At 42.1% G+C, this 25,735-nt stretch overlaps 1 protein-coding gene across 2 annotated transcripts; it reads right to left on the reverse strand.

Annotated features, from left to right (window-relative positions):
* Nucleotides 1-6,829: 6,829 nt before the first annotated feature.
* On the reverse strand, nt 6,830-24,134 carry SLC35E3 (solute carrier family 35 member E3). Of its 2 annotated transcripts, XM_070454625.1 has the most exons (5): nt 23,493-24,133; nt 22,547-22,657; nt 18,556-18,714; nt 13,554-13,636; nt 6,830-9,263 (listed from the first exon to the last, which is right to left on the reverse strand). In XM_070454625.1, exons 1-5 carry the CDS (start codon nt 23,892-23,894, stop codon nt 9,077-9,079), a joined length of 942 nt encoding a protein of 313 aa, XP_070310726.1. In that variant the 5' UTR covers nt 23,895-24,133; the 3' UTR covers nt 6,830-9,076. The 2 variants fall into 2 exon arrangements, with proteins under 2 accessions (XP_070310726.1, XP_070310727.1); XM_070454626.1 differs by lacking the exon at nt 22,547-22,657 and having other exon boundaries at nt 23,493-24,134.
* Nucleotides 24,135-25,735: the final 1,601 nt, after the last annotated feature.

The raw sequence follows: 25,735 nt of genomic DNA on the forward strand, positions 1-25,735 counted from the left end.
TGGTCAAAGGCAGAGTCTGGCCTGGGAGCCATGATTCTGAGGTCAAGGCCAGCCCTGCCCCACAGTGACTCACCTGCCCAGACTGGTCCTTTTCGTGGCAGGTTTATTTCCCCCTTTTTAACTTCAGCAGTCACAGAGATAAGAAACTGCATAACTGATCACCCCGTAGTGGGCCTGCAAGATTGTTTGCAAGTAAGCCAGCAGCTGGCAAAAAAACTGTTGATTTTATTAATCACCTCTCAAGAATATGTTCAATAACCAAAAATGAAACTCCTTTCCAGAGTAAAAGATCATCTGTTACAGAAGTATGTGCACCTCTTCTAGGGGTACACAGGAATATCTGGTGCTTTGCAATTTTAATCCTGTAATTAAAAAAAAAACCCATTCATGTCAAACAGCATTCAATATTGCCTGCAACAGCAATAGAATTGTCTATACTCTTAGATCCATATCCTTCTCTCATACACTGACCACTCAGCCTATTCCAACCTGCTTTTTGCCTCCACCACACCACAGAAACTGTCAATAAACACAATGGTTGTTTTTCTATGCATGTCTACCTTGACGTCCCAGCAACACTGTCACCTTTGGCCACCCTCTCTCCCATGATACCATCCCCATCTTCCTCCTAGCTCTTTGACTCTTCGTTTTCAGCTTCCTCTGTAGAAATACCTACCACTACCAGTATATGCTGGAGTTCCCCAAGGCTCAGCTGTAGACTTCTTGCATTATGCTCTCTTCCAAGGAAAACTCGTTCTGGTCTGTGTTCTCATCCTCATCAGATGTACCCCGGAAACTCCTTGTTTATCTCCACTCCACCCCAAAATCTCCTGTCCCAAAGACATACAGATAGGCACATGGAAAGACGCTCAGTATTGCTGATAATTAGAGACATGCACATCAAAATGACGAGATGTCATCTCACACCTGTCAGAACGACTATCTTCAAAAAGTCTACAAACAGCAAGTGTTGATGAGGATGTGAAGAAAAGGGTACTCTCCTGCACTGCTGGTGGGAATCTAAACTGGCGCAGCCACTATGGAAAACAGGATGGAGGGTCCTCAGAAAGCTAAAAAGAGAACTCCCATACGATCCCGCAATTCCACTCCTGGGTATATATCTGGAAAAATATGAAAACTCTAATTCGAAAACATTGACGAACCCCAATGTTCATAGAAACACTATTTACAATAGCCAAGGTATGGAAGCAACCTAACTGTCCATCAACAGATGAGCGGTAAAGATATGGTATATATGAATATATATGTATGTTATATATATATATATATACACACCACACACACACACATGTAAAAATACATAATGGAACTACTCAGCCTTAAAAAATAATTAAATTCTGCCATTTGCAGCAATGTGGATGGACCTAGAGATATTATGTTTAGTGAAGTAAGTCAGTAAGAAGCACTCCTGGATGGCACAAACAAAAGCTTATGCGCACCAGGACCCAGAAGCAAGCAGCAGTGACCCCACGAGAGACTGATGCAGACTTGCCCGTGAGTGTCTAGGAGTCTCTGGGGAGGCATGGGTCAGTGGTGGCCTGCTGCAGGGCTGGGGGCACTGAGTATAGCAGTGCGCGCCTGGGGCCTTTTCAAGGAGGTCGCCATTATCTTCATCACCTCCACCATAGTTTGGCCTCAGGTCAAACAACAGGGAGGGAACACAGCCCCTCCCTCAACAGAAAATTGGATTAAAGATTTACTGAGCATGGCCCTGCCCATGAGAACAAGATCCAATTTCCCCCTCAGTCAGTCTCTCCCATCAGGAAGTTTCCATAAGCCTCTTATCCTTCTCCATCAGAGGGCAGACAGACTGAAAACCACAATCACAGAAAACTAACCGATCTGATCACATGGACCACAGCCTTGTCTAACTCAATGAAACTATGAGCCATGCTGTGTAGGGCCACTCAAGATGGACAGGTCACGGTGGAGAGTTCTGACAAAACGTGGTCCACTGGAGAAGGGAATGGCAAACCACTTCAGTATTCTTGCCTTGAGAACCCCATGAACAGTATGAAAAGGCAAAGAGAGAGGACACTGAAAGATGAACTCCCCAGGTTAGTAGGTGTCCCATGTGCTACTGGATATCAAAGGGTAAATAACTCCAGAAAGAATGAAGAGATGGAGCCAAAGCAAAAACAACACACAGTCATGGGTGTGACTGGTGATGGAAGTACAGTCCGATGCTGTAAAGTGCAATATTGCATAGGAACCTGGAATGTTAGGTCTATGAATGAAGGGAAATTGGAAGTGGTCAAACGAGATGGCAAGAGTGAATGTCGACATTCTAGGAATCAGCGAACTAAAATGGACTGGAATGGGTGAATTTAACTCAGATGACCATTATATCTACTACTGTGGGCAAGAATCCCTTAGAAGAAATGGAGTAGCCATCAGTCAACAAAAGAGTCCAAAATGCAGTACTTGGACGCGATCTCAAAAATGACAGAATGATCTCTGTTTGTTTCCAAGGCAAACCATTCAATATCATGGTAATCCAAGCCTATGCCCCAACCAGTAATGCTGAAGAAGCTGAAGTTAAACGGTTCTATGAAGACCTACAAGACCTTCTAGAACTAACACCCACAAAAGATGTCCTTTTCATTATAGGGGACTGGAATGCAAAAGTAGGAAGTCAAGAAACACCTGGACTAACAGGCAAATTTGGCCTTGGAGTACAGAATGAAGCAGGGCAAAGGCTAATAGAGTTTTGCCAAGAGAACACACTGGTCATAGCAAACACCCTCTTCCAACAACACAAGGAAGACTCTACACATGGACATCACCAGATGGTCAATACCGAAATCAGACTGATTATATTCTTTGCAGCCAAAGATGGAGAAGCTCTATACAGTCAGCAAAAACAAGACCGGGAGCTGACTGTGGCTCAGATCATGAACTCCTTATTGCCAAATTCAGACTTAAACTGAAGAGAGTAGGGATAACCACTAGACCATTCAGGTATGACCTAAATCAAATCCCTTACAATTATACAGTGGAAGTGAGAAATAGATTCAAGGGATTAGATCTGATAGACAGAGTGCCTGAAGAACTATGAACAGAGGTTCATACAGGAGGCAATGATCAAAACCATCCCCAAGAAAAAAAGAAATGCAAAAAGGCAAAATGGTTGTCTGAGGAGGGCTTACAAAAATATCTGTGAAGAGAAGTGAAAGGCAAAGGGGAAAAAGAAAGATATACCCATTTGAATGTAGAGTTCCAAGAATAGCAAGGAGAGATAAAAAGGCCTTCCTCAGTGATCAATGCAGAATGGGAAAGGCCAGAGATCTCTTCAAGAATATTAGCAAAAAAAAAAAAAAGAATATTAGCGATACCAAGGGAACATTTCATGCAAAAATGGGCATAACAAAGGACAGAAATGGTATGGACTTAACAGAAGCAGAAGATGTTAAGAAGAGGTAGCAAGAATACACGGAAGAACTATGCAAAAAAGATCTTCATGATCCAGATAATCACGATGGTGTGATCACCAACCTAGAGCCAGACATCCTGGAATGTGAAGTCAAGTAGGCCTTAGGAAGCATCACTATGAACAAAGCTAGTGGAGGTGATGGAATTCCAGTTGAGCTATTTCAAATCCTCAAAGATGATGCTGTGAAAGTGCTGCACTCAATATGACAGAAAATCTGGAAAACTCAGCAGTGGCCACAGGACTGGAAAAGGTCAGTTTTCATTCCAATCAAAGAGAAAGGCAATGACAAAGAATGTTCAAACTACTGCACAACTGCACTCATCTCACACACCAGCAAAATAAATAATCCTCAAAATTCTCCAAGCCAGGCTTCAACAGTACATGAACCGTGAGCTTCCAGATGTTCAAGCTGGTTTTAGAAAAAGCAGAAGAACCAGAGATCAAATTGCCAACATCCACTGGATCATCAAAAAAACAAGAGATTTCCAGAAAAACATCTATTTCTGCTTTATTGACTATGCCAAAGCCTTTGACTGTGTGGATCACAACAAACTGTGGAAAATTCTTAAAGACATGGGAATACCAGACCACCTGACCTGCTTCCTGAGAAATTTTTACACAGGTCAAGAAGCAACAGTGAGAACTGGACATGGAACAACAGACTGGTTCCAAATCGGGAAAGGAGTACACCAAGGTTGTATATTGTCAAGGCACTTATTTAACTTATATGCAGAGTATATGATGAGAAACGCTGGACTGGATGAAGCACAAGCTGGAATCAAGATTGCTGGGAGAAATATCAATAACCTCAGATATGCAGATGACACCACACTTATGGCAGAAAGTGAAGAACTAAAGAGCCTCTTGATGAAAGAGGAGAGTGATAAAGTTGGCTTAAAGCTCAACATTAAAAAACTAAGACCACGCCATCCAGTACCATCACTTCATGGCAAATAGATGGGGAAACAGTGGAAACAGTGGCTGACTTTATTTTTCTGGGCTCCAAAATGACTGCAGATGGTGACTGCAGCCATGAAATTAAAAGACGCTTACTACTTGAAAGAAAAATTATGCCCAACCTAAATAGCATATTAAAAGGCAGAGATATTACTTTGCCAACAAAGGTCTGTCTAGTCAAAGTTATGGTTTTTCCAGTAGTCATGTATGGATGTGAGAATTGGACTATAAAGAAAGCTGAGTGCTGAAGAAATGATGCTTTTGAACTTGGTGCTGGAGAAGACTCTTGAGAGTCCCTTGGACTGCAAGGAGATACAAGCAGTCCAATCTAAAGGAAATCAGTCCTGAATATTCATTGGAAGGAATGATGCTGAAGCTGAAATTCCAGTACTTTGGCTACCTGATGTGAAGAACTGACTCATTTTGAAAAGACCCTGATGCTGGGAAAGATTGAAGGCAAGAGGAGACGTGGACGACAGAGGATGAGATGGTTGGATGGCATCACTGACTCAATGGACATGAGTTTGAGCAGACTCAGGGGGATGGGGAAGGACAGGGAGGTCTGGCTCGCTGCAGTCCATGGGGTTGCAGAGTTGGACACAACTGATAAACTGAAGTGAACACTTGAAATTAATATTGTAAATCAATTACATATCAACTTAAAAAAAGACTCCTGACTTGTAGACCTATATATGTGGTTACTTAATAACTTTAACTGGATTCCTCAAAGACACTTCAAAGTCGAGATAGCTACGTGTGAATTCAGTCTCCACACTCCCCAGTCCAACCTCTTCTCGTGTTTCCTATCGCAAGAGCACTCTCTTACTTCCTCTTTTAAGCTGCCCAAATCATACATATGTGATTCCTGACTTCATCCCTTCCCATGCTCTCCATTTCCAATCCATCTCAAGCCCACTTGATCCCACCTACAAGATCCTCCTGCTCTCCCCACTTCTGTCGTCTCGCCACAACCTCTCCGAGCGGTCACATCTCACTGCAGCCATGTCCTCTCCTAGCCTCTGTCTGGTTCTCTTTCATGTGTTTCGAAACAAACGCGCTGATTATGATGATGTGACGATGCTCAGAACACTCTGTCTTGCTTTACTAGATTCCTAACACAGTCTATAAGCTATTTTGTGGTCCAAGGACTGGCTTTCCTTTCCAATTTCAAATCATACCACATCTCCCCTAAATGTAGTTCCTACATTCCATCCTTTTTGCAGCTTAAAACTCATCACAAATTCCTCCAACCAAAGGACCTTTTACCAGAGTGCAATCCCCCTCTTTTTACTCAGCCCTGTCTTTGCTCAGCTAACTTCTACAAGCCATCAAGTTTTAGCTCAGTTGTCCTCTCCTCATGGACACCTGTGCTGACAGCCAATCCTGGGCCAGACTCTTTTGTTACATGCTCCAGAGAACCATGTGCCTTCTCCTATTTGAGTCTGAAATAATACATTTTTAATTAATTTCTATCTTTTCTGCTGGAGTAATGTTTAAGATCACAGGGAACACAGGAACTGTCTCTGCACAGTGGGTGGCACAGTATCTGGCATATAATGTATGTTTAATAAATCTCTGTTGAATGAATGAAATGATCATCCTAGTCCTGATGTTAGCAACTCTAATGTAGTTCAAGTTTGCATACAGAAAGGCAAAACAGAATATATCTAATAAATACGGTCTTCATTCTTTTCTTCAGACCTCTCCTTTGACCATTCTGCCTATTCATTCACCAACAACTAATCACCAATGAGGTCAACGTGGAGTGCTCCATTAGTTGTTTATAGATTTTTCAGAACAGATGACTAGTGATTTGAAAATAGCCAGGTTTAAAAAGTATTTTCAAAAATAAACAGGAGAAAATTTGCTTCATTTCAGAGAAGAGAATTTCTTCTTTATGTGATTTATAAAAAGATTTACTTTTTTACTTATTTGGTTATATCGGATCTCCCTTGTGGCGCACAGACTCTAGTTGTGGTCTGTGGGATTAGTAGTGTGGCACAGGCTTAGACGCCCCAAGTCATGTGGGATCTGAGGTCCTTGACCAGGGATCGAACCCACACTACCTGCACTGCAAGGCAGGTTCACAACCACTGGACCACCAGGGATGTCCCTCCTTTATGTTCTTCTAAAAGAGATAAGGACTTTCTTTGTTGTTGCTGTTTAGTCCCTAAATCGTGTCCGATCCTTTGCAACCCCGTGAACTGCAGCAAGCCAGACCTCCCTGTCCTTCACCATCTCCCTGAGTTTGCTCAAACTCATATCCATTGAGTCAGTGATGCCATCCAACTATCTCATCCTCTGTCGTCCCCTTCTCCTCTGTTTCCTTAGGGGATGCAGATTTGGGAGCTGGACAGGCCAGCGTCACTCCTGCATACACACAGATGCCATCCTTCCTCTACTAGTTCTAACGTGCAATTGGAAAGTAAAAACATCAGGTTCTCTTTATTTATAACAGGTAAAAACTGCAGTATGGTCATCTAACATACAATAAAAAAACAAGTGCAATTACATCCTTAACAAAAGGCCAGCCAGCATGTTTTCTCCCATAGCACAGAATTTCTGGTTTGTCTCCGTGGTTGGTCCTCATTATCTGGTACATTTTCCCCCCAGGAATTTCCTTTTCAACGGGAAGACAGTCTTCAGGGCAAAAAAAAAGTTTATCGGGCTATAGTTCCAGTAGTATATATTTTATTCACTTATAGATCCACAACCACCCCACCCCACGCTATCTTGCTCCAGCCTTCCCTGAATTCCTATTGACATCAGTCATTTATTACAGCTCTCCCCCAACATTTATTGTAACCCCCAAGTTGTATTTACAATTAAGAAGAATCTGTAAATAGCACAAATCGACTCAGCTGTTAGTGCACAGAAGTCACATGATCCTCTGAAATACTGAAGTACTTTTCTCCAGCTTTTGGGAAACAATTATACATTCATTTAAAACACAGAGAACATTCCTTAGACAAACATGACTCCTGAAGCTCATCTGGCAAGACAAATTGCTTTGTATTTCTTAGCACAATAAAATGTATCTTTGGAAAGTGAGAAGAACCAGAAGTATTTAAAACAATTAACAGAACACCACACATAAAAATCACACAACAGACTGACTGATACATTGAAATTCTGTCAAAATCGATTTTCAGTGAGGCTTTTCATTTCAAATAGGCCAGGGGGAAAAAATGGTCCTAAAAGGTGCATTTTTATACATGTGACGTTTCATCCTCCAGAGAGCTGTTTCTCTCACTTGAAGTTTCTAAAGAACATTTAGAAAAAGAATTATTATAAGAGGGATTTTCTGGCTCAGTCAATTTATTGTGAGAGGTTATCAACAACTGCTTTGGGTGCTCAAATGTCAAGAGTGGGAAGCCAGTAATAGATCTGGCAGTTCAGTATGTGACACTATTATATTCTTAAGTAAAATCATGGATTTCCCCTAGAACTTATTTAATTATCCCTTTAAAAAAATTCATGGAACTTGTTAAATATTGACTATTTCTCTACTTCTCTTTCAAATCTTTCCTCATATCTTCACCAAGTTTCTGCTTAATCTGATAAAATCTACCTTGACTTGCTCAGCCCACTTAGAAAGGTTGGCACAATTCACTTCAGACCCTTCGGTGTCAAAGAAAGTTCCACAGACACCTCACATGTGGGTGTGGGGGAGTGATGCCTGGGAGGGAGTCTTAGCAATTGTCGACACGAGTTGCTCAAAGAAGCCAGGAGAGCAGTCACCAGGATAAGAAGAAACCCGCTCAGTTTCTCCTGTAGGCTTCTCTTTGAGTCATTTAAACATGGAGCTCTTTTATTTTTGAACTTCATTAGTTTCTAGAGCTCCCTGAGAGCTCATCAAGAGAACACCCATAGAAACTGCAGGGTTTTTTTGTAACATTGACTTCTTACGTCCACTTTCTACTGGAGGAATAATACTTTCAGAACTGGTTTTTGCCTTATGGTCTCCTTTAACTGCACTGTGCTTTCCAGCAATCATATGTCATTTCCGTAAATGAAAAAAGCAAGACGTTATACTAAAACAACTAAAATAGAAATGCTAGCTTTAAATTCTGACTTGAACGCTTTGGCTTCAATTATAATAGAACTCATATTGCGGACCACCTATGAGCAAGCAGAGGAATCTTATGTGTCCTTCCTTAAAAGCCATTACACATTTGTGGTACAGTGATCTGAATTCCTTTGTCACCTTTATAAAACTGTAATTTCAGGTACTTCATTTGATATAACCAAACCATCCTATATACTTCATAGAACAGCCTTGGAAAAGCATCATGAGCCATGCTTTAGAGGATAAAGTTTTTCTTAAAAGGTACTCCAAAAGAGAAAGTTATATTTACTTTATTTTTTAATTAATTTTATTATTATTATTTTTTGGTCATGCCACACAGCTTGTGGGATCTCAGCTCCCTGACCAGGGATTGAGCCTGCACCCTTGGCAGTGAAAGTATGGAGTCTCAACCACTGGACCACCAGAAAATTCTCAAGTAAGTCATATTTATGAATAAAATTTCCTTTGCATGACTTTCTGTACACGATCATTTAATGAATGTTGCAACATAATTTTCATTTCTTCTTTGAAAGTAACTTGCCCACCTAATACTTCTTCTGTTGTCTTCAGGCAACTTTTTCTCTACAAAAACCTCATTAAGGACGTTGCACCAGTTTACTCTTACTTCCTTCTTGTTCACTGAGTTTAAAATGGGTATAGGCAAGAATGCCAAACAACGTACATAACATGCCAAGACCCTGATTAACTGACAGTGGATCCTTGAATAAAACATATCCTCCAAATAAAGTAATGCAGAACTTGAAGTGTCCAAACATGTTATAGCTGAGGTTTTCAGATAAGGATAAAAAAGAATAACAAGCCAGATGTTTTATATTCTCGCTCCTCACACACACACACACACACACACACGAAGCAAAGGCTTCCTATGGCGGGAGAGAAGTACATGAAACATAAGACTGAAGAGCAGCTCCCAAGTCTAAAGAACAGGAGCTTCAGTGAAGTCCTGGGCAAATCCTAGTTTCTGCGGGTAGCTTTTAGTAATTAATCAGAGACAGGAGATTCCCTCAACTCTCCCTGCCGACCTCCCCAAAGAAGAGAGAAAGGGGCTGTGATGCAAAGTTGGGAAAGGGATTCAGAACAAGGTACAGAGAAGCTCTTTTGTGGAGCGATTTGTGATGCTGTTTTATGGAGCCATTTCTAAACTTCCCTTGGCAAATGAGGTGAGCCGTGTAAGGCACCAGAGGGCTGACTCAAGGTCAACACAGCCAGTGTGCTTAAGTCTGGGAGGGAATCAGGGACAGGGGAGGGCTAGCTCTGAGCAGCAGTGACATGCCAGGCACTCCCCAGGTGCATAGCTAATACTGTTTTCTAATATTTAAGCATCATATTTCCCTTCACTGCAATAGCATTCTTCTCATTTACAGCAGTGGAGGCTTGCGAATTTTAAGTAACTTAGATCACAGAATCAGTAAGTGGCAGAGCCAGAGGTCAAACATAGATGGGTCTATTTAACACTAAAGTCCATGTCCGAGTTGAATTTACTGCCCGTAACTTGCTGCTGGGTGAAGGCATTTCCAAATCACTGTTCACTTAAAAGGCTAACTAAAGACACAACTGGTACCTTTACAAACTATTCTTACTGAATTTTCAATAGTTTTTTCTATATGAATTAGTACTTTATTATATTTCAGATGTCTGATACGTACCCATGGACTCTTCCTGACAACAATACTAGAAAGAGCTACCACCCTGCCCCGGCATCACAGCGAGGATTAACTAAGCGAGCATACACAAGGCTTCGAGCCGCCGGCAAGGTCCTATATGTGAACTATTCACAGCAGTGCTGCGCTGCGCTTAGTCGCTCCGCTGTGTCTCACTCTTTGTGACCCTACGGGCTGTAGCCTGCCAGGCTCCTCTGTCCCTGGGGATTCTCCAGGCAAAAATGGGTTGCCATGCCCTCCTCCAAAGGATCTTCCAAACCCAGGGACTGAACCCTGGTCTCCCACATTGCGGGCAAATTCTTTACTGTCTGAGCTACCAGGGACGCCCAAGAATGCTGGAGTGGGTTAGCCTATCCCTTCTCCAGGGGAACCTCCCGATCCAGGAATTGAACCGGGGTCTCCTGCATTGCAGGTGGATTCTGTACCAGCTGAGCTACCAGAGAAGCCCATTAACAGTGGTACTTACGCCTAGTAAACACTGGCCAGGCGCTGGACACATATTCTTTCAGACACTTACAGCAACCTAATCATGCAGGCACCATGACCCCCACTCCATAAATGATGAGAGCGGGACCAGAGGTCTCCCAGCACCCACTGAGGCAGTGGCAGAACTGCACCTGCATGCCCGGACGTGCCCCACTCAGCGCCCAGGTTCCCTCCTCTGCTCGGAGCCCAACTAAGCAACCAGGAAGTTCCTTCTGGCCAGGAGAGCACACGCCAGGTCACCGGGGTACCTGCCTGCCTCAACAGGGGTAACTTTCCTGTGGGACAGAGGACCTTCTCAAGGATGCTAATTATAACTGTAATAAAACAGGCTTCATTTTCAACTCTGACCTATCTTCAAGTGCACTGGCTCCCACATGTCAGCATTGCCTCACTCCTCAGCCTTTAAGTGGTCAAGGTCTGTTAAAGATATTTATATGAGAGGAAAGGCAAATTTAAAGAAATTCTTCAGTGAGTCCTTTTGTAAACTAGAAAAGAAAAAAACCAAGCAGGAGCAACCAATATTCAACATCTCCACCTCCTCTAATTCTCCACTTTCTTCCAGTCGGCTTCCACACAGGCACTCTGAAGTTCTTGTCAAAATCATCAGCGCCTCCACCTCACAAGCCCCTTCCTCAGTTACCTGGACGTGAGCTGGGAGCAGCCTTGGACACAGCTGACTCCCCTCCTCCTCTCTGGGTTTCTACACCCTCTCCTCCTTCCTTCCACCTCGACCGCCCCTTCCACCTGGCTCCTGTCATTTCCGCAGTCTAAGCACCGAAGTGACCCAGGACTCGGTCTTTAGACACCTCTTTTTCCTCTATCTGTGTGCTTAGGAATGTCAGCCAGACTCACTGCTTCAAACCACATCTACACACCACCAACTCTCTCCAGAATACCTGTGGGCAAGACCTCGATCCTGAACTCTCAGACTTGCTTCACCCCAAGCTGGGCACCTGGTCTTCCTCCCCGCCTCCACACCTCCTTCGGGCTGTGCTATTGCAGTCCCCGGCAACTGCCCTCCACCAGGGGCTCAGGCTCAACACGGGTGGGTCTACCTTCTTTCCTCTCATTCTCCACATCCAATCTGCCTGCAAAACCTGCTGGCTCTACTTGGAAATATACCCAGAGTCCAGTCACTTCTCACTGCGTCCACTGGGACTCTCCGGTACCAAAACAGCGTAGTTTCTACATGAGCGTACTGCAGCGGCAGCAGACGGCTCCCCTTCATCGCCTGCCCATTTCAGAGCAGCAGTTCTCACCTGGGAGCGATTCTGGCAAGGACACGTGTTTGGCTTTCATAATTGGGGAAAAGGCTGCTATAGGCATCTGGTGAGTGCAGGCCAGAAATGGTGCTGAAGATCCTCCAATGGACAGGACAGGCCTCTGCAACAAAGAACTGTCTGGATCAAAAGGTCAGTAGCACTGAGGTTGAAAATCTTTGCCTTGCCTGTTCTCAACACAACAGCCCAGGGGGATCCTACCAAAACAGACATAAAATCATGTCATGTCCCTGCTCAATGGCGTCACATCTCATGTAAAAGCTCTGCTCAGTTTGACCCCCTGTTACTCTGAGTCCTCCTAAAGCCACCCTGTGTTCCCCTGCTCCAGCCACACAGTCTCTCGCCTGCTGTTCCCTGCCTGGCCATGCTATCCACCCCACTGTGTGGGGCAGCCTCACTTCCTTCAGGTCTTTATTCAAAAGCATCCGTTTTGCGAGGCCCTCCTGACTACCTTCTGTAAAACTTCACCCAATATTTCACAACCCCTTCGCTGCTTCATCTTTTTCTCCTTATCACTTAACACTATCTAACACTGCATATGCACATTTTTCTTCTTTATAGCCTTTCTCCCCAGAACTTAAGCCTGTGAGAGCAGAGATTTTCGTCTCTTCGGTTCACCACTGTATCTTCAATGCCTGACATACAGGCAATGATACTCAGTATGTGAACATTTACTAAGTCAAGGAATGGTTTACAGTGGGCATTTAGTTAATATTTGCTGAATGAATGAATGGATGTTCTTAGTTAGGGCACACACTTGGATGCTTTGATCTGGCAGCATAAGTCCTGGCTAGACCACCCAGGTTCAAACCTGGACATCACACTTCTCGGCCGGGTGACTCCAAATGAGTTATTCAACCCCTCTGCACCTCCACTTCCTCTTCGGCAGGATAGAGACAGAATTTACTTCATTGAGCTGCTATAAAAACTACATGTTAATACACAGAAGGTGTTTCAAACAGTGCCGGGCACAGAAGAAACATTTAGTAAGTGTTGTTTTTGTCTCCTCTGAATTATTACTATTAGAACTGCTGTTATTTATTGTTAGCTGTCAAACGCTGCTTCTATATTTGTGGACAGCTCAGCATTCACTCATTACAAGCGAAATGCTAAAAGGGGGCAGCTGCGTTTGATTAAGATCTTCCCAAGTCATGACTTCACTTCTTGATGTGAAGTAATACTGAGAAAGCAGGCACACCCAGCCAGACAAGTACAAAAATAAACTCACAAGTCAGAGTGACTGGTCTGAAATTATTGTTTACTTAGATTAACCACTCCTTTGTATTATTATCAAACTATCAATAACTGAAAGGTGATGGGAAAGTATTTACCTCACTATTCACTCAACAAATGTTTATGTGCAAGGAGTGGTGCTCTGCATTAATTCTGATAAGGGAAAAGCTCACCTATTCCTTAAGAAAATTCAAAACCATTTACGATACAGAAAGCTAACCCACCTCCCCAGTTCACAGTTTGTTAAATCTCCATAAAGACTAAAAATAACCCATTCTACTCAATTTAGGCCATGCAACAGTAAGTGTGAGACTCAAATAAAGAAATCAATATGACAGAGTTTTGGAGAATATAAAAGACTATGCATTTGTGAACTGTTAAGAAAAGGATACGTGACTGGTGAAGTGTTCCCAATGATCCAATAAATCGACAAGTTCACCATGAAAGCTATTACTCCAGAGAGCAGGACCATCAGCTGCAAATAAACCAAAAGAATCATTAATGAAAAGCAGCTGCAATAATTACAATCATCAAGTGAAAATATACTTTATCAAGCACTTCTATCAACCATTAAAAACAAGACTTTTTTTTTGGCCGCACCACCGTGCCTTATGGGATCCTAGTTCCCCGACCAGGGTACCAAAACTGGGACCCCCTGCAGTGGAAGCCTCGAGTCCAAACCACTGGACTGCCAGGAAATTTCCCAAAATAAGATTTTTAAAAAGAGATAATCAATTTCGGAGAAAGCAAGAACTGAGGGTAAAAAAGCAGAATGAGCAGTATTTGAAACTGCAATTTTGTCTACAAAATGCAATGGAAAATTCTTTCAACAATATGCTGACTCTGAATGTAAATTTCCAGGTTAGTTTTCCTTATCTATCCAGTGAAAAATTATTTTCTAATAGTTTCTTATTATAAAAGTAATATATATTCATTATGGAAAAATTAGAAAATAAAGATGAGCAAAAAGAACATAAGGCATTTTTTTCCTTCTACTTTTACTGAGATGTAATTGACACAGCCCTGCGTAAGTTTCAGGCATACAGCATCATGATTTGACCTACACACATTACGAAACAGGATTCCCTTGTAGCTCAGTCGGTAAAGAATCTGCCTGCCATGCAGAAGACCCATGTTCGATTCCTGGGTGGGAAAGATACCCTGGGGAAGAAAACGGCAACCCACTCCAGTATTCTTGCCTGGAGAATCCATGGACAGAGGAGCCTGGCAGGCTACAGTCCATGGGGTCGCAAATGTCGGACACGACTGAGCGACTAAACCATAAACAGGCCATTATGGAATGGTTACCACAGCAAGAATAGAGAACATCTACCATCCATACATATACATAGTTAAACATATAGAAAAAAGTATTTTTCCCTGTGAAGAGAACTCATAAGGAATTCTTATAATCCCAACCACTCACCACAGTTAATACATTGGCATATATCCTTTTACACCTTTTTTCCTTTGAATTGCTCATTTTATTCTGATTTAAATTGAATCAGTAGGCATTCATTCGCTATCCACAAAACTAGGCCAGGCCTTATAAGGAACACAATGGGTTCTTGCCCTCAAAGATTTCAGAAACCACTCAAGGACATCATACAAATCTTTATAATATAATCACAGCTTATACTTACATAGAGCTGACTAAGCAACAAGAATCATCCTAAATATATTACATGTATTAATTCACTTAATGCAAACAGCCATGAGAGACTAAAATACTTTCCCTTTTTACAGCCAAGAAAACAGAGCACAAAGAGGTCAAGTAACCCGCCTAAGACACACAGCTAGGAAGTGGAAGGGCCGGGACCTAAACTCAGGGCAGTCCACTCCTGCAGTCTGCTCCTAACTGGCTCTGCTGTGCTGCCTCTTAACCCAATGACGCTCCCCCAGCGGCTCAGCAGTAAAGAATCTGCCTGCGACGCAGGAGGCCTGCACGAGATGCGGGTTCGATCCCTGCATCGGGAAGAGTCCCCGGAGAAGGAAATGACAACATGCTCCAGTATTCTCGCCTGAAAATTCCCATGGACAGTCCACGGTGTCAGAAAGAGTCAGACTCAACTGAGTGACTAAACAACAGTACAATACAAAATGCGCAGCTCAGGCAAGAAAAGAAAAGTAGTCTTGAGCTCTAACCCCATCAGTAGGCAAACAGACAGTAGGTTCTACAGGCTTCTCTAGACAGGAGAGGTCCTTTTGGGCTGGAATAGCAAGAAAGTCTTTGGATTAGAAAAAGAAATAACAGGGGCAGGAAACAGTATGGGTCAAAGCAGAGGAATAAACGCCGAGGTGTGTGCATGGGACATGAGTAAGCCTACTCGGCTGAGGATGGGAGACAGTGTGGCTCTCCCACTGTAGACACGCGTGACATTCTGTCCACACATATCCCACCATTTCATTTGAAAAGTTAGAAAACAAGTCAGACAAAGAGAAAGATCATATGATGTTGCTTATATGCGGAATCTTAAAAAAAAAAAGACACAAATGAACTTTTGTATAAAACAGAAACAGGCTCACAGACTTAGAGAACAAACTCATGGTTACCAGGGGTGAAGGGTGGGGACGAGGGATAGCTAGGGAGTTTGGGATGGACAGGTACCCACTGCCATATTGAAGATGGATAACCAGCAAGGATTTACTGTAGAGGATTCTGCTCAATATTCCATAACAACTAATTGGGAAAAGAATTTGAAAAACAACAGATACATGTATAACTGAATCACTCTGTTACATACCTGAAAATAACATAACACTGTTAATCAACTATACTCCAATATAAAATAAAAAGTTTACAAAAAAGGTTATAAAACCATTATCTACTGCTGAAATAGAATTTAGAGAAAATATTAGTTATAATTTGAATTACTAAGGAGTTTAAATTCCAAAGAAAACATGTCATATTTGAAGACTCTGTCCCCTATGGGTTTTCTCAGTTTTTAAATCAGTGCAGTTCTAACTGAATCAGGGGAGTTGGATTTGCAGTCTTTTAATTAGAAACAGTAATATCTTATTTTTTTTTTTAAAACAACAGTGAGGCCCATTAAATTTTTAACTAAGAGAAATTTGCCCCTTTTGTTTCTAGGAACGTATCACTGCTAATTTTACAGAGTTTACAGTATGTCACAAGCCTATTTCTTGATGACCTTCACATCATTAGACACAGTTACCCTCTCCTTTGAGACAATGATGCCCTCTAGAGACAAGAAGAGAGGAAGGTGATTCTCCCGTACCCAGCGGCCTCAGACGGCTGTGCTCTTGTTCCTTTGACCTTTATTTTTGGTCTTTCTGCTGAGGTCCTCATTTTTAAATGTCAGAGGCCCAGGCACATAAAGCCTCTCCCCTCCTAGTCTAAGGTGCCCAAACTGCAGTGGTTTGATAAATTAACACCACCAACAAAACAGACTTGCCCATGCCCTGCGTTTAACATACGGGAAGCAGAAGTTCCTGAGTAGGGGGACTTACTTTCTAACTTTATTAAAACAACGCGCCCAAAGTACAGACCCCTTTGATCTGGCAATCCCATTCTAAGACTATTCCACAGAATGAAAAGTACCAGTTGGTAAGGCCACATGTACAAGGCTGTTTACTGCAATACTGCTCATGGTAGTTAAGAACTAGAACTATTTTACAGGCATCAAAAGAATGATGTGAAGATATTTTTATGAGACATTGCTAAGTGAGAAAAGCAAGATACAGAAAATCCGAAGTCCCTGCTAACACAGCAGGGGCCCCAGTAAGGACTTGTTTGAATTTCTAAAAAAAAAGAAAATCTGTGGAATATGATCCCACTTCTGTAAAAGAAACAAGTGTATAATTTAAGTATACATGCGTGTATGCATGCTTGTGCATGTAGTATGTGTTTATATGAGGGCATGTACAGCACAGAGAAAAATATGCAAGAACAAACACTAGAATGTTAACATGACTTACTTCAAGAAGGGGTTGGGTAATGGGATGATGAAGTGTGTATGGGTAGTGGGGCTGGGGAAAAGGAATCCAGGATAAAAACAGCATAAGTAATATGGTTACATATAAATGAAATTAAACATATACACACATGCATGTATCTGTGGATACAAAAGGATCCATGAAATGGTCATTACCAAAGCGGTAAAGGTGATTATCCCAGTGTGGCAGGATTCAAGGGGACTTTCACTTTATAATTTTATGTATGTTCAAAAATATTTACTATATATATATAGTATGAACTACTTACATTATTACAATAAAATAAACAAAGCTATATTTTCATTATAAAAAAATAAATGCCCCAAATATTTGTGGGCTATAGCCTGGCATCACTGTGGAAGGTGACTGCAGCCATAGTGGAAGAACCAATATGGTTTTTCCAGTAGTCATGTATGGATGTGAGAGTTGGACCATAAAGAAAGCTGAGCGCCGAAGAACTGGTGATTTCAAACTGTGGTGCTGGAGAAGACTCTTGAGAGTTCCTTGGCCAACAAGATCAAACCAGTCAATCCTAAAGGACATCGACCCCAAATATTCATTGGAAGTACTGATGCTGAAGCTGAAGCTTCAATAGATTGGCCACCTGATGATGCAAAGTGCCGATGTGACGCTGGGAAAGACTGAAGGCAGGAGGAGAAGGGGGCGACAGAGGATGAGATGGTTGGATGGCATCACTGACTCAATGGGCATTAGTTTGAGCAAGCTCCGGGAGATAGTGAAGGCCAGGGAAGCCTGCGTGCTGCAGTTCGTGGGGTCGCAAAGAGTCAGACACGCCTGAGCTACTGGACAACAAAGAGGCATGGTTAGCACAGTAGCCAGGCATTAGAAGACCTGAATTCTAGCCCTGGTTTTGCCACTGACTAGCTGTTGCACCCTAAGCTAGTCCCTTCATCTTTCTCTGCCTCGGTTTCTTCATTTAAAGAATAATCTTTGGGGTTCCTGGTGGCTAAGTGGTAAAGAATCCACTTGCCAATGCACAAGACACAGGTTCAATCCTTGGTCCGGAAAGATCCCACGTGCCTCGGAGCAACTAAACCCAAGCACAACTACTGAGCCTTGTTCTCGAGACCGAGAGCCCCAACTACCGAGCCGACATCCACAACCGCTGAAGCCGCACCCCCAGAGCCCACCTCCACCAGAGAAGCCCGTGCACCGCAACTAGAGATTAGCCCCTGTCTGTAGCAACTAGAGAAAAGCCTGTGCAGCAACAAAGGCCCTGAACAGCCCCAAAATAACTAACTAAATAATAAAATTGAATTACAAAAAAAGAATAATCTTCTACCTTGCCTCCCTTAACATGTGATTATAAAGATTAAATGTGAGGATGGATCTGAGCTAGCACTGAAAACTAAAAATTGCATCAATAATTATTACTGCCTTGTTTCTTAGACACCCACCCAAACAATTAGAACTTACCAAAGCAGAGACTGACCAGGGACCGAATATTCCTCCTTCTGCGAACACTGGCTCAAAGAAGGGCACAGCGACCAGCAACATGGCAGATGACATCGGGGCCTGGTAGTATAGCAGCTGCATCGAGTTTACTTGCAATTCATGCTGTTTGGCTCCCACCCACTGAAAATAAGAAGAGAGAACAAGCTAGGCAAAAAAAATAGAGGCACTCAACAAAGCAAAGATGCAACTTTGGCCACAAACGTGGGAATGCGGGCAGGGCTGAGGGAAGGGAAAACGCCTAAGATTTCAAAGATCAATAATATATATGTATATCCTGAAAGCTCCTTGGATAAAAGGAGTTTTCTGTTCCATGTCTGATAATTGATTTTCTTCTTACTATGAAAGGAGGAAAAAAAATCCTCTCTTCCCTCCAGATCCTAGTAAATATGGAAAATCAATGCATAGGTATCAGAGATCTTGGGAAAATTAGGCAGGAATGGATATTTATAAGCAGGAATAAGCATGCTAATCTTCATAAGCAGGATAAGCAGGAATACAGATGCACTGTCAGACTTCCAATTTCTTCTAAAAATGGCCCCCAAAATGAAGACTGGGAGGCAGGGTGGACTCTTAAATGGAGACTAACAGAAACCTCATTTATCCCAGGTGGCCACCAACGTGTGTGGTCAGAAAGGTATGTGAGGGCTTTTCATTAACTTCAGAAAACTCAATCAGTGGCAGAGTAGAAGGAACTTCCCTCTCTATGGCTGACTTTTCTGCGAATAATCCCCCCCAATAAACTATAGATAATCACAACCCCTACAAAGGCTATCCTTAGAACAGACACTCCACAGCCTCAAACCCTTTCAGTTCTCAAAATGCTTCACAAATAGAACTGAAAAAGAGGTTTTAAAGCAAGTTTGATAGGACTGTCTGAATCTAAGACCTGGCAAAAACAGCCCGGCTTTTTTGAATAACTGCTCCTACATAATTCTTTTTCCTGTAGGTCCGGGTATCCTGTTACACAAATGCTAAGTCTATAGAAATTCACCAAGACAAAAATAGAAGAGCGGGAAATGTGAAGCACACTCCTGCCAGCCTTAATAAGAGTCTGTTGCGAACGTGAAGGACAAAGAGTTGATTCTTTGGCTTGGGACACCACAGTGAGCGAAAATGAATGCAGACGGTGTACGCACAGCCCTGCGTGGCCTTAGCAGCCGCGATGGGCAGCTGTGCGCCTGGCACGAGAGAGCAGGCCTAGAAGGGTGGGGACTCTCAGGCCTCCACCTGCCCTCACTGCAGCACAGCCTGGCTTCTGCGGTCCCCCTCCCATGAAGCTGCTCCAGCGGCCACGCGGACGGACTGCCCTCGGCCCCCTTCCAGCTGCAGCCCCCCCGCAGAGCCTGCAACTGCTCTGGGAAGAACCCGCCTCTGGTTTGTGCGGCTTTCTCACTCACCTCTTCCTTCTGCCTGGCTTTCCTTTTACCTCCCCACCTTATCTTTTCCCCTCCGCTGACACCTAGAGCTCTGACCTTCTTCCCTGAGCATCCTTTAGGTCACTCCTTTAACAGCTTATTGACCATTTCACTTAGATCATCTGCAGGAGCTTATTTAAGATTAAGCTGATCGCTTTTTTCCCCAAAAGAGCTCCCCCTGTGTTGCTCCAATAATTCATGATATAATCTCCCCCAAGGATCAGACTCATTTTCAGTAGGCTCTGCACTCTCACATTCAGTTGGGCCTTACTAATTCTTTCTCCAAAAGGTGTCTGGAGTTTGTTTTTTCCTTTCCATGTCCAGGACCACCGTCCTGTTCACGTCCTTCCAGTCTTCTCCTTAAACCATGGAGCACTTCCTGACTGCTCTGCCTGTCAACCTGTCTTCCCTCTTATTCATCCTTCACTGCCCCCAGAAGCTTCTAGAACACAGGGAATGATCAAGTCACTGCCCTCTCTGAACTCCTGTCCTGGTGCCTGCAAGATAAAGGGCACACTTTCTCCGCATGATACTCAAGACTCGGCCATCTGGTCTCACCCACCTCTCAGCCTTGTCTTTCCACCATGCAACTACAGTCCAGTCTCACCAAAAGAACCAACTTCTCCAAAAATGCTCTGTATTTTCACACATCATTGCAAAGAAAGACCTCTGCTATATTTCTCTGCTAAGCAAATTCCTATGCGTTCTTCAATTTGAACTTTCCCAGAGAGCCTTACCCGACCACCACCTTCTTGCAGAACACTCTCTCTTTCCATGGTGTTCCTCAGAACTTTCCTCATACCCTGAGCTATACTACCTGTGATCAGCTTTCTCCATGCATTTCTTTGATACTGGATTATAGCTGCTTTTCATCTCTGTATCAAGGTTGAGTATAAAGCAGAAATGTCTGCTGAATGGATGAAAGACTCAATCGTCTTTCTACAACTAAATCTAACACAGCTCTTAATTCATCTTAACTCATTCAGCTCTTAACTCATCTCTTAATTCCTTTCAATGTCCTAGTACTATGAGAAGAAATAACTTGGAAATTATACAAGGATACAATAGGAAAATACAATTTTCCTTAAAATGAATTTTTAGGGGGATATATCTATTCTGTAACCATACTTTTACCACTTAGCAATAATCAAAAACTTTGCCCATAACTTAGTCTAGTCTACAATCAGTCCTTGGTCAACCTCATTTCATATATCTACCTGAGAAATACAGAATTCTTTGACTCCAATCTATAGCAATTTTGAAACCTGTCTGAACAAAAATGGTCATATTGGCATGGCCAGTGAGTACTGTGAGTACTCTGAATTGACGTTATACATAAAGGATACAAGAAATTCTAACGTTCAACAAATAAAATTTCTTGCTCTAACAAATAATTCGTACTGAATCAAAAAAGTCCATTTAACAAAAAACGATAAATAGTATCTAATTAAAAATTTAAACTCATTGACGTATGCCCAAATGCAGTTTTCTTAAAGCACAAACCTGAGCTTCCTCTGATTTCTCTCTGTAGTAAAAGAATATCTTGGGGCCAAGTGACAAGACTGAGTGGGTACTCCATCCTTTCATGTCACTGCTCTCTTATATTTAAACTGCTTCTCTGCCACTAAGAAATTTATTCAACCTCAGAATTTTCTCATAACAATGTTTCTGAACTAACCAGTACTAGAATATGCTAAGGCTGCATTATTAAATCCCTAACATTCATAATAAAAATGCCTTAGTTTACAACTAGTGGATGCTTGTGAACAAAGTAAAATTGATCACACATTTGGCTCTGATTCCCCATGCAGGCACACCCAGAATTTTCAGTTCAAGGTCTTCAGTATAGACAAAATACTGTTTCACTGTACCCTTCGCCATTCATTATTCTTTCCCCACTATATAAGAAACAAACAAACAAAAAAAACTTGTTGAGATTTTACAGTAATGAAGTAAATAAATCCATGAACAAGTTTTCAGTAAATGCCTCCCACAGGCAAGGCATCAGGCTAGTGCAAGAAGTGAAATACCCATTGCTATAAAATACTGACAGAGACAAATAATTAGAATATACAAGCTGTAACAGCAGAATATCTTTTGAGGCAAAGATTTATAAATCTGAAATTTTCCTTTCCTGTTCAATTTTTTGGATTTGTACTTACTCCTTCATAGTAACATCATAATTAAAGAGTAAATGATAAATACCATAAAACCCATGAACACAATCCTCAAGTAAAAATGTCTTATTACTCATTTTATAAGGATTTCCCAAAAAACATTATACCATCACCCAAAACTCAGAGTGTAAAGTGTGGGTATTATACACTTACGAACAAGTAGGGAGATACTTGGTGAACACTATACACCCACGTTTCTGTCTCCTTTCTTCTCTTCAACTTGAGTCAGACAATTTATGCAATTATGCTTTCTTCCCAACAGTCTATTGTTTCTACACTGTATTGCCTAAACCTTGAGGCACAGCTTCAAAATTTATGAAATCTGCTAAAAGGCACATAAAGAAAAAAAAAATTACCAACCACTTGATAAAGGGATGTAACTAAAACACCAAGAGCAGCAAACACCGTTCCAAGGAAATTAAACTTCACATCGTAATAAGAATTTAGGATTACACCTAAAGTTATAGGAATCTGTAAAGAAAAAGAGGTAAACGTTGTTCAGATTAAATTTATGAGACATAAAATTATTATTCCTTTCACAGTGTCTTGCAAAGTTAACCATAAAAATGTCACTAGGAAACAATGAACTTCTACAAATATTCTTCCATGTGAAAAAAAAAAAGAACTGTTAATCCTACTTCCTCAAAGTTGAATAAAATAATTCTATATTTTTGTTCACATTTAATTTTATCTAAAATTCTGAGTAAAACAATGAGTCCATACATTGCACTTTGCATGAAAATACCACATGCGAGCACATCGGAGTAAATGGACTACAAAACTAGTGTCTAAACAACATATAAACGCAAGGGTATAACAAAAGCATTAAGATTTTAAGTTCTGTAAGTTACGAGGTACTAAAATTATTTTAGCCCATCTTTTTTTTTATGTAAAGACTATGAAACCTCCGCAGTATGTCAACGCAAACATATCCTGAGAGACATTTAACGTTTATCATAAAGTCAGTTTGAGATTTTCCACTTAACCTGATACAGATTTGCATCCCTCAATACAGCTTTCTTTCTTCCTCAGAAAGAAATCACAGCATAAGGATTTCCATCAAACAGTAGTTACCAGAACTCACACAGGTACACTCCACTGTGCTGAAAGCCCAACAGAGGGCCAAGATGGCTTTTTTTCACCTTTCCCAAATAAGCGTGAAGTTCACAAATGACTCAAGTGTGGATTTTAGGATCATGGGAAAGAGAATGGCGCAAGGTTACTTCCCTCATTCAAACTTCCCCGGGGGGAGAAAGATGGTCCAGGTGAGTTAAGAGGTGCACCTCGCCCGGCTGAAGCTACTCACCAGCGTGAGCCGTATTTTGGTGGAGAAGGTTTTCTTGTAGCAGAGGGTCTGGATGACTATGATTACCGGCGTGGTCATGGCCTTGGCCAGCTGATAGGTGCCTATGGTGTTATTCTGCAAAGATAAGTTGGTGAAGACCACGAAGCCACAGAAGCTGAGGGCCAGGAGGAGGAGCTTGGAAGGCGGCAGACTTTTGGGGGCAAAGATGTCCAGCTTCTGGCAGACGTACAAGCCCAGCCAAGTGACCACGAAGTGCACCAGGGTCAGGCTCATGTTGGGGAAGCCGTAGTGGACATAGATCCATTTGTTAAGGAACACAATGCAGATGGACACCAGCAGGTTGAGTAGGAGCCCGGCGGCGATGCGCCCGTTGCCCCGTACTCGATCCGCCAGCGATGCCATGACTCTCGCGTAGCCGGGGGCCGTCAGCCTCGGAAAGGGGCTCCCGGCCTGTCTCCGGCTGCCCTCTGCCTTCGCCGCCGCCACGTTATCGCAGCCGCCGGCTTCACGGTCCGGCTGCGGAGAGACATTCAACCTTCGGATCCCAGCCGAGCAGCAACCTCAGGGAGGCACACATGTTCTGCCGCCGCCCATTCAGCCTGCGACTACGCGGCGGCACGTCCCGCGCGCCCCGCCCCTTCCATCCGTGGTCACGTGGCTCAGGGCACCCGCGCTTCCGCCCTCTAGCAGTTAGAGGAGCAGCCTCACCTGCGCAGGCGCGTGGCGCCCCGGGTGAGGCGAGCCGAATCCTCCTTGCTCTACCACCCGAGTTAGCTAAACCCGGCTGTACCAATCTGGGACCCCTTTATTGGACATTTCCTGTGTGTTGGTTGGATCGACTTGTCAGCTGCTGTTAGTGTTGAGCAAATTTAGTCCTTATCAGACAGGGGAAAGCATTACTTCTTTTTTTTTTTTTAGCATTACTTCTTGAAAGCATATTTTTAAACATTTTATTTATAAAATCGAAACATACAGAAGAGTAGACTGTAGGATGAACCTACGTATATACTCATCATAGTTACTATTCAGATATTTTTTTGAAAAAAAGCTTGGCTTTTCATTGTCCTAGAAGTGTCCATTTTAGATGTTCTAATGTATTTCGTCAGAACTGTGCATAGTGTTTTACCATATTTTCAATTTATTTCATCTGTTGTTACATCACTTTATTCTAAACATGCATTTTGGTTTTCTTTGTCCTTTGATTAGCCTTGTGGGTAACTATTTTACTACCTTTTTTGAAAATTCTGATTTTGTTTCATTACTTTTTTCATTAATTCTCTCCTGATTTATTCAATAGAAAGTTTAATTCATTTATTTTTATTCAAAAATAGAAAGATGTAAAGCTGTGAGAGTCCTCTTTTCGAATAGCTTTGCACACAGTCTTCAGGACAATGTAATATTCATTTTCCTTAATTCTTTAGTTTGACAGTTTTCATTTCCTCTTTGAATTCAGAATTATTCAAATATTGAGCACCTGTTTTGTGCAAGGCACTGTATTTGGTACTTGGGAGATACTGGCAAGTAAAGCCAGACAAAACCCCTTCTCATAGATGTCAGTGAGAGAAGACATACAATTATAAACTACGACAAATGAAAGTTCTGAAGAAGTAACAAAATATGTTTCTATGAATGTGTACTAAGAGAACCTGATCTAACTTGGGGAGGAAGTCAATAATTCCTTGGGTCAAGGAATTACCTCAAGGAAATGATTCAAATTAAGATGAGAAGTTAATTAGGGAAAGTCTAAAGTCTGTCTTTCCTAACAGGGTCTTCCCGATAATGCTTTTCTTCCTGTCATGCCCGCAAACTCTACCAATTCTTACTAGAATTGTGTGCCTTTTCAATTGTATGTTTATACTGCCATCCTGTCTTCCAGTTTCGATCTGCAGAACCCTACCAGTGATTTACTAGCTGTTTACCCTCATTTGCTTCCCAGTTAAGAGCCTAGCCTTAGATAGCCTGTCTTCTTTTAGTCTACTCAATTCACTGTTTCCTTGTGATAACAGATTTAGACTGATAATCTTAACATGGTTGATAAATTTTTTTTATCACTCCTCTGTTTCTCTTAGAATATTTGAAGTTAAAACATGAACTCTGATATTTGGGTTAAAATATAAAAATATCTAATGGATTCCAACTGCCTTGATTCAAGGCATCCATGAGCCTAACCTCAATTTCTGACATTCACCCAGTTGCCCATTATTTCAGAACTTTTGTACATCTCCAAGGCTGATGTAGTTGGT

This window comes from Odocoileus virginianus, chromosome 24 (genome assembly GCF_023699985.2).
Source record: "Odocoileus virginianus isolate 20LAN1187 ecotype Illinois chromosome 24, Ovbor_1.2, whole genome shotgun sequence".
NCBI classification, from domain to species: Eukaryota; Metazoa; Chordata; class Mammalia; order Artiodactyla; family Cervidae; genus Odocoileus; species Odocoileus virginianus.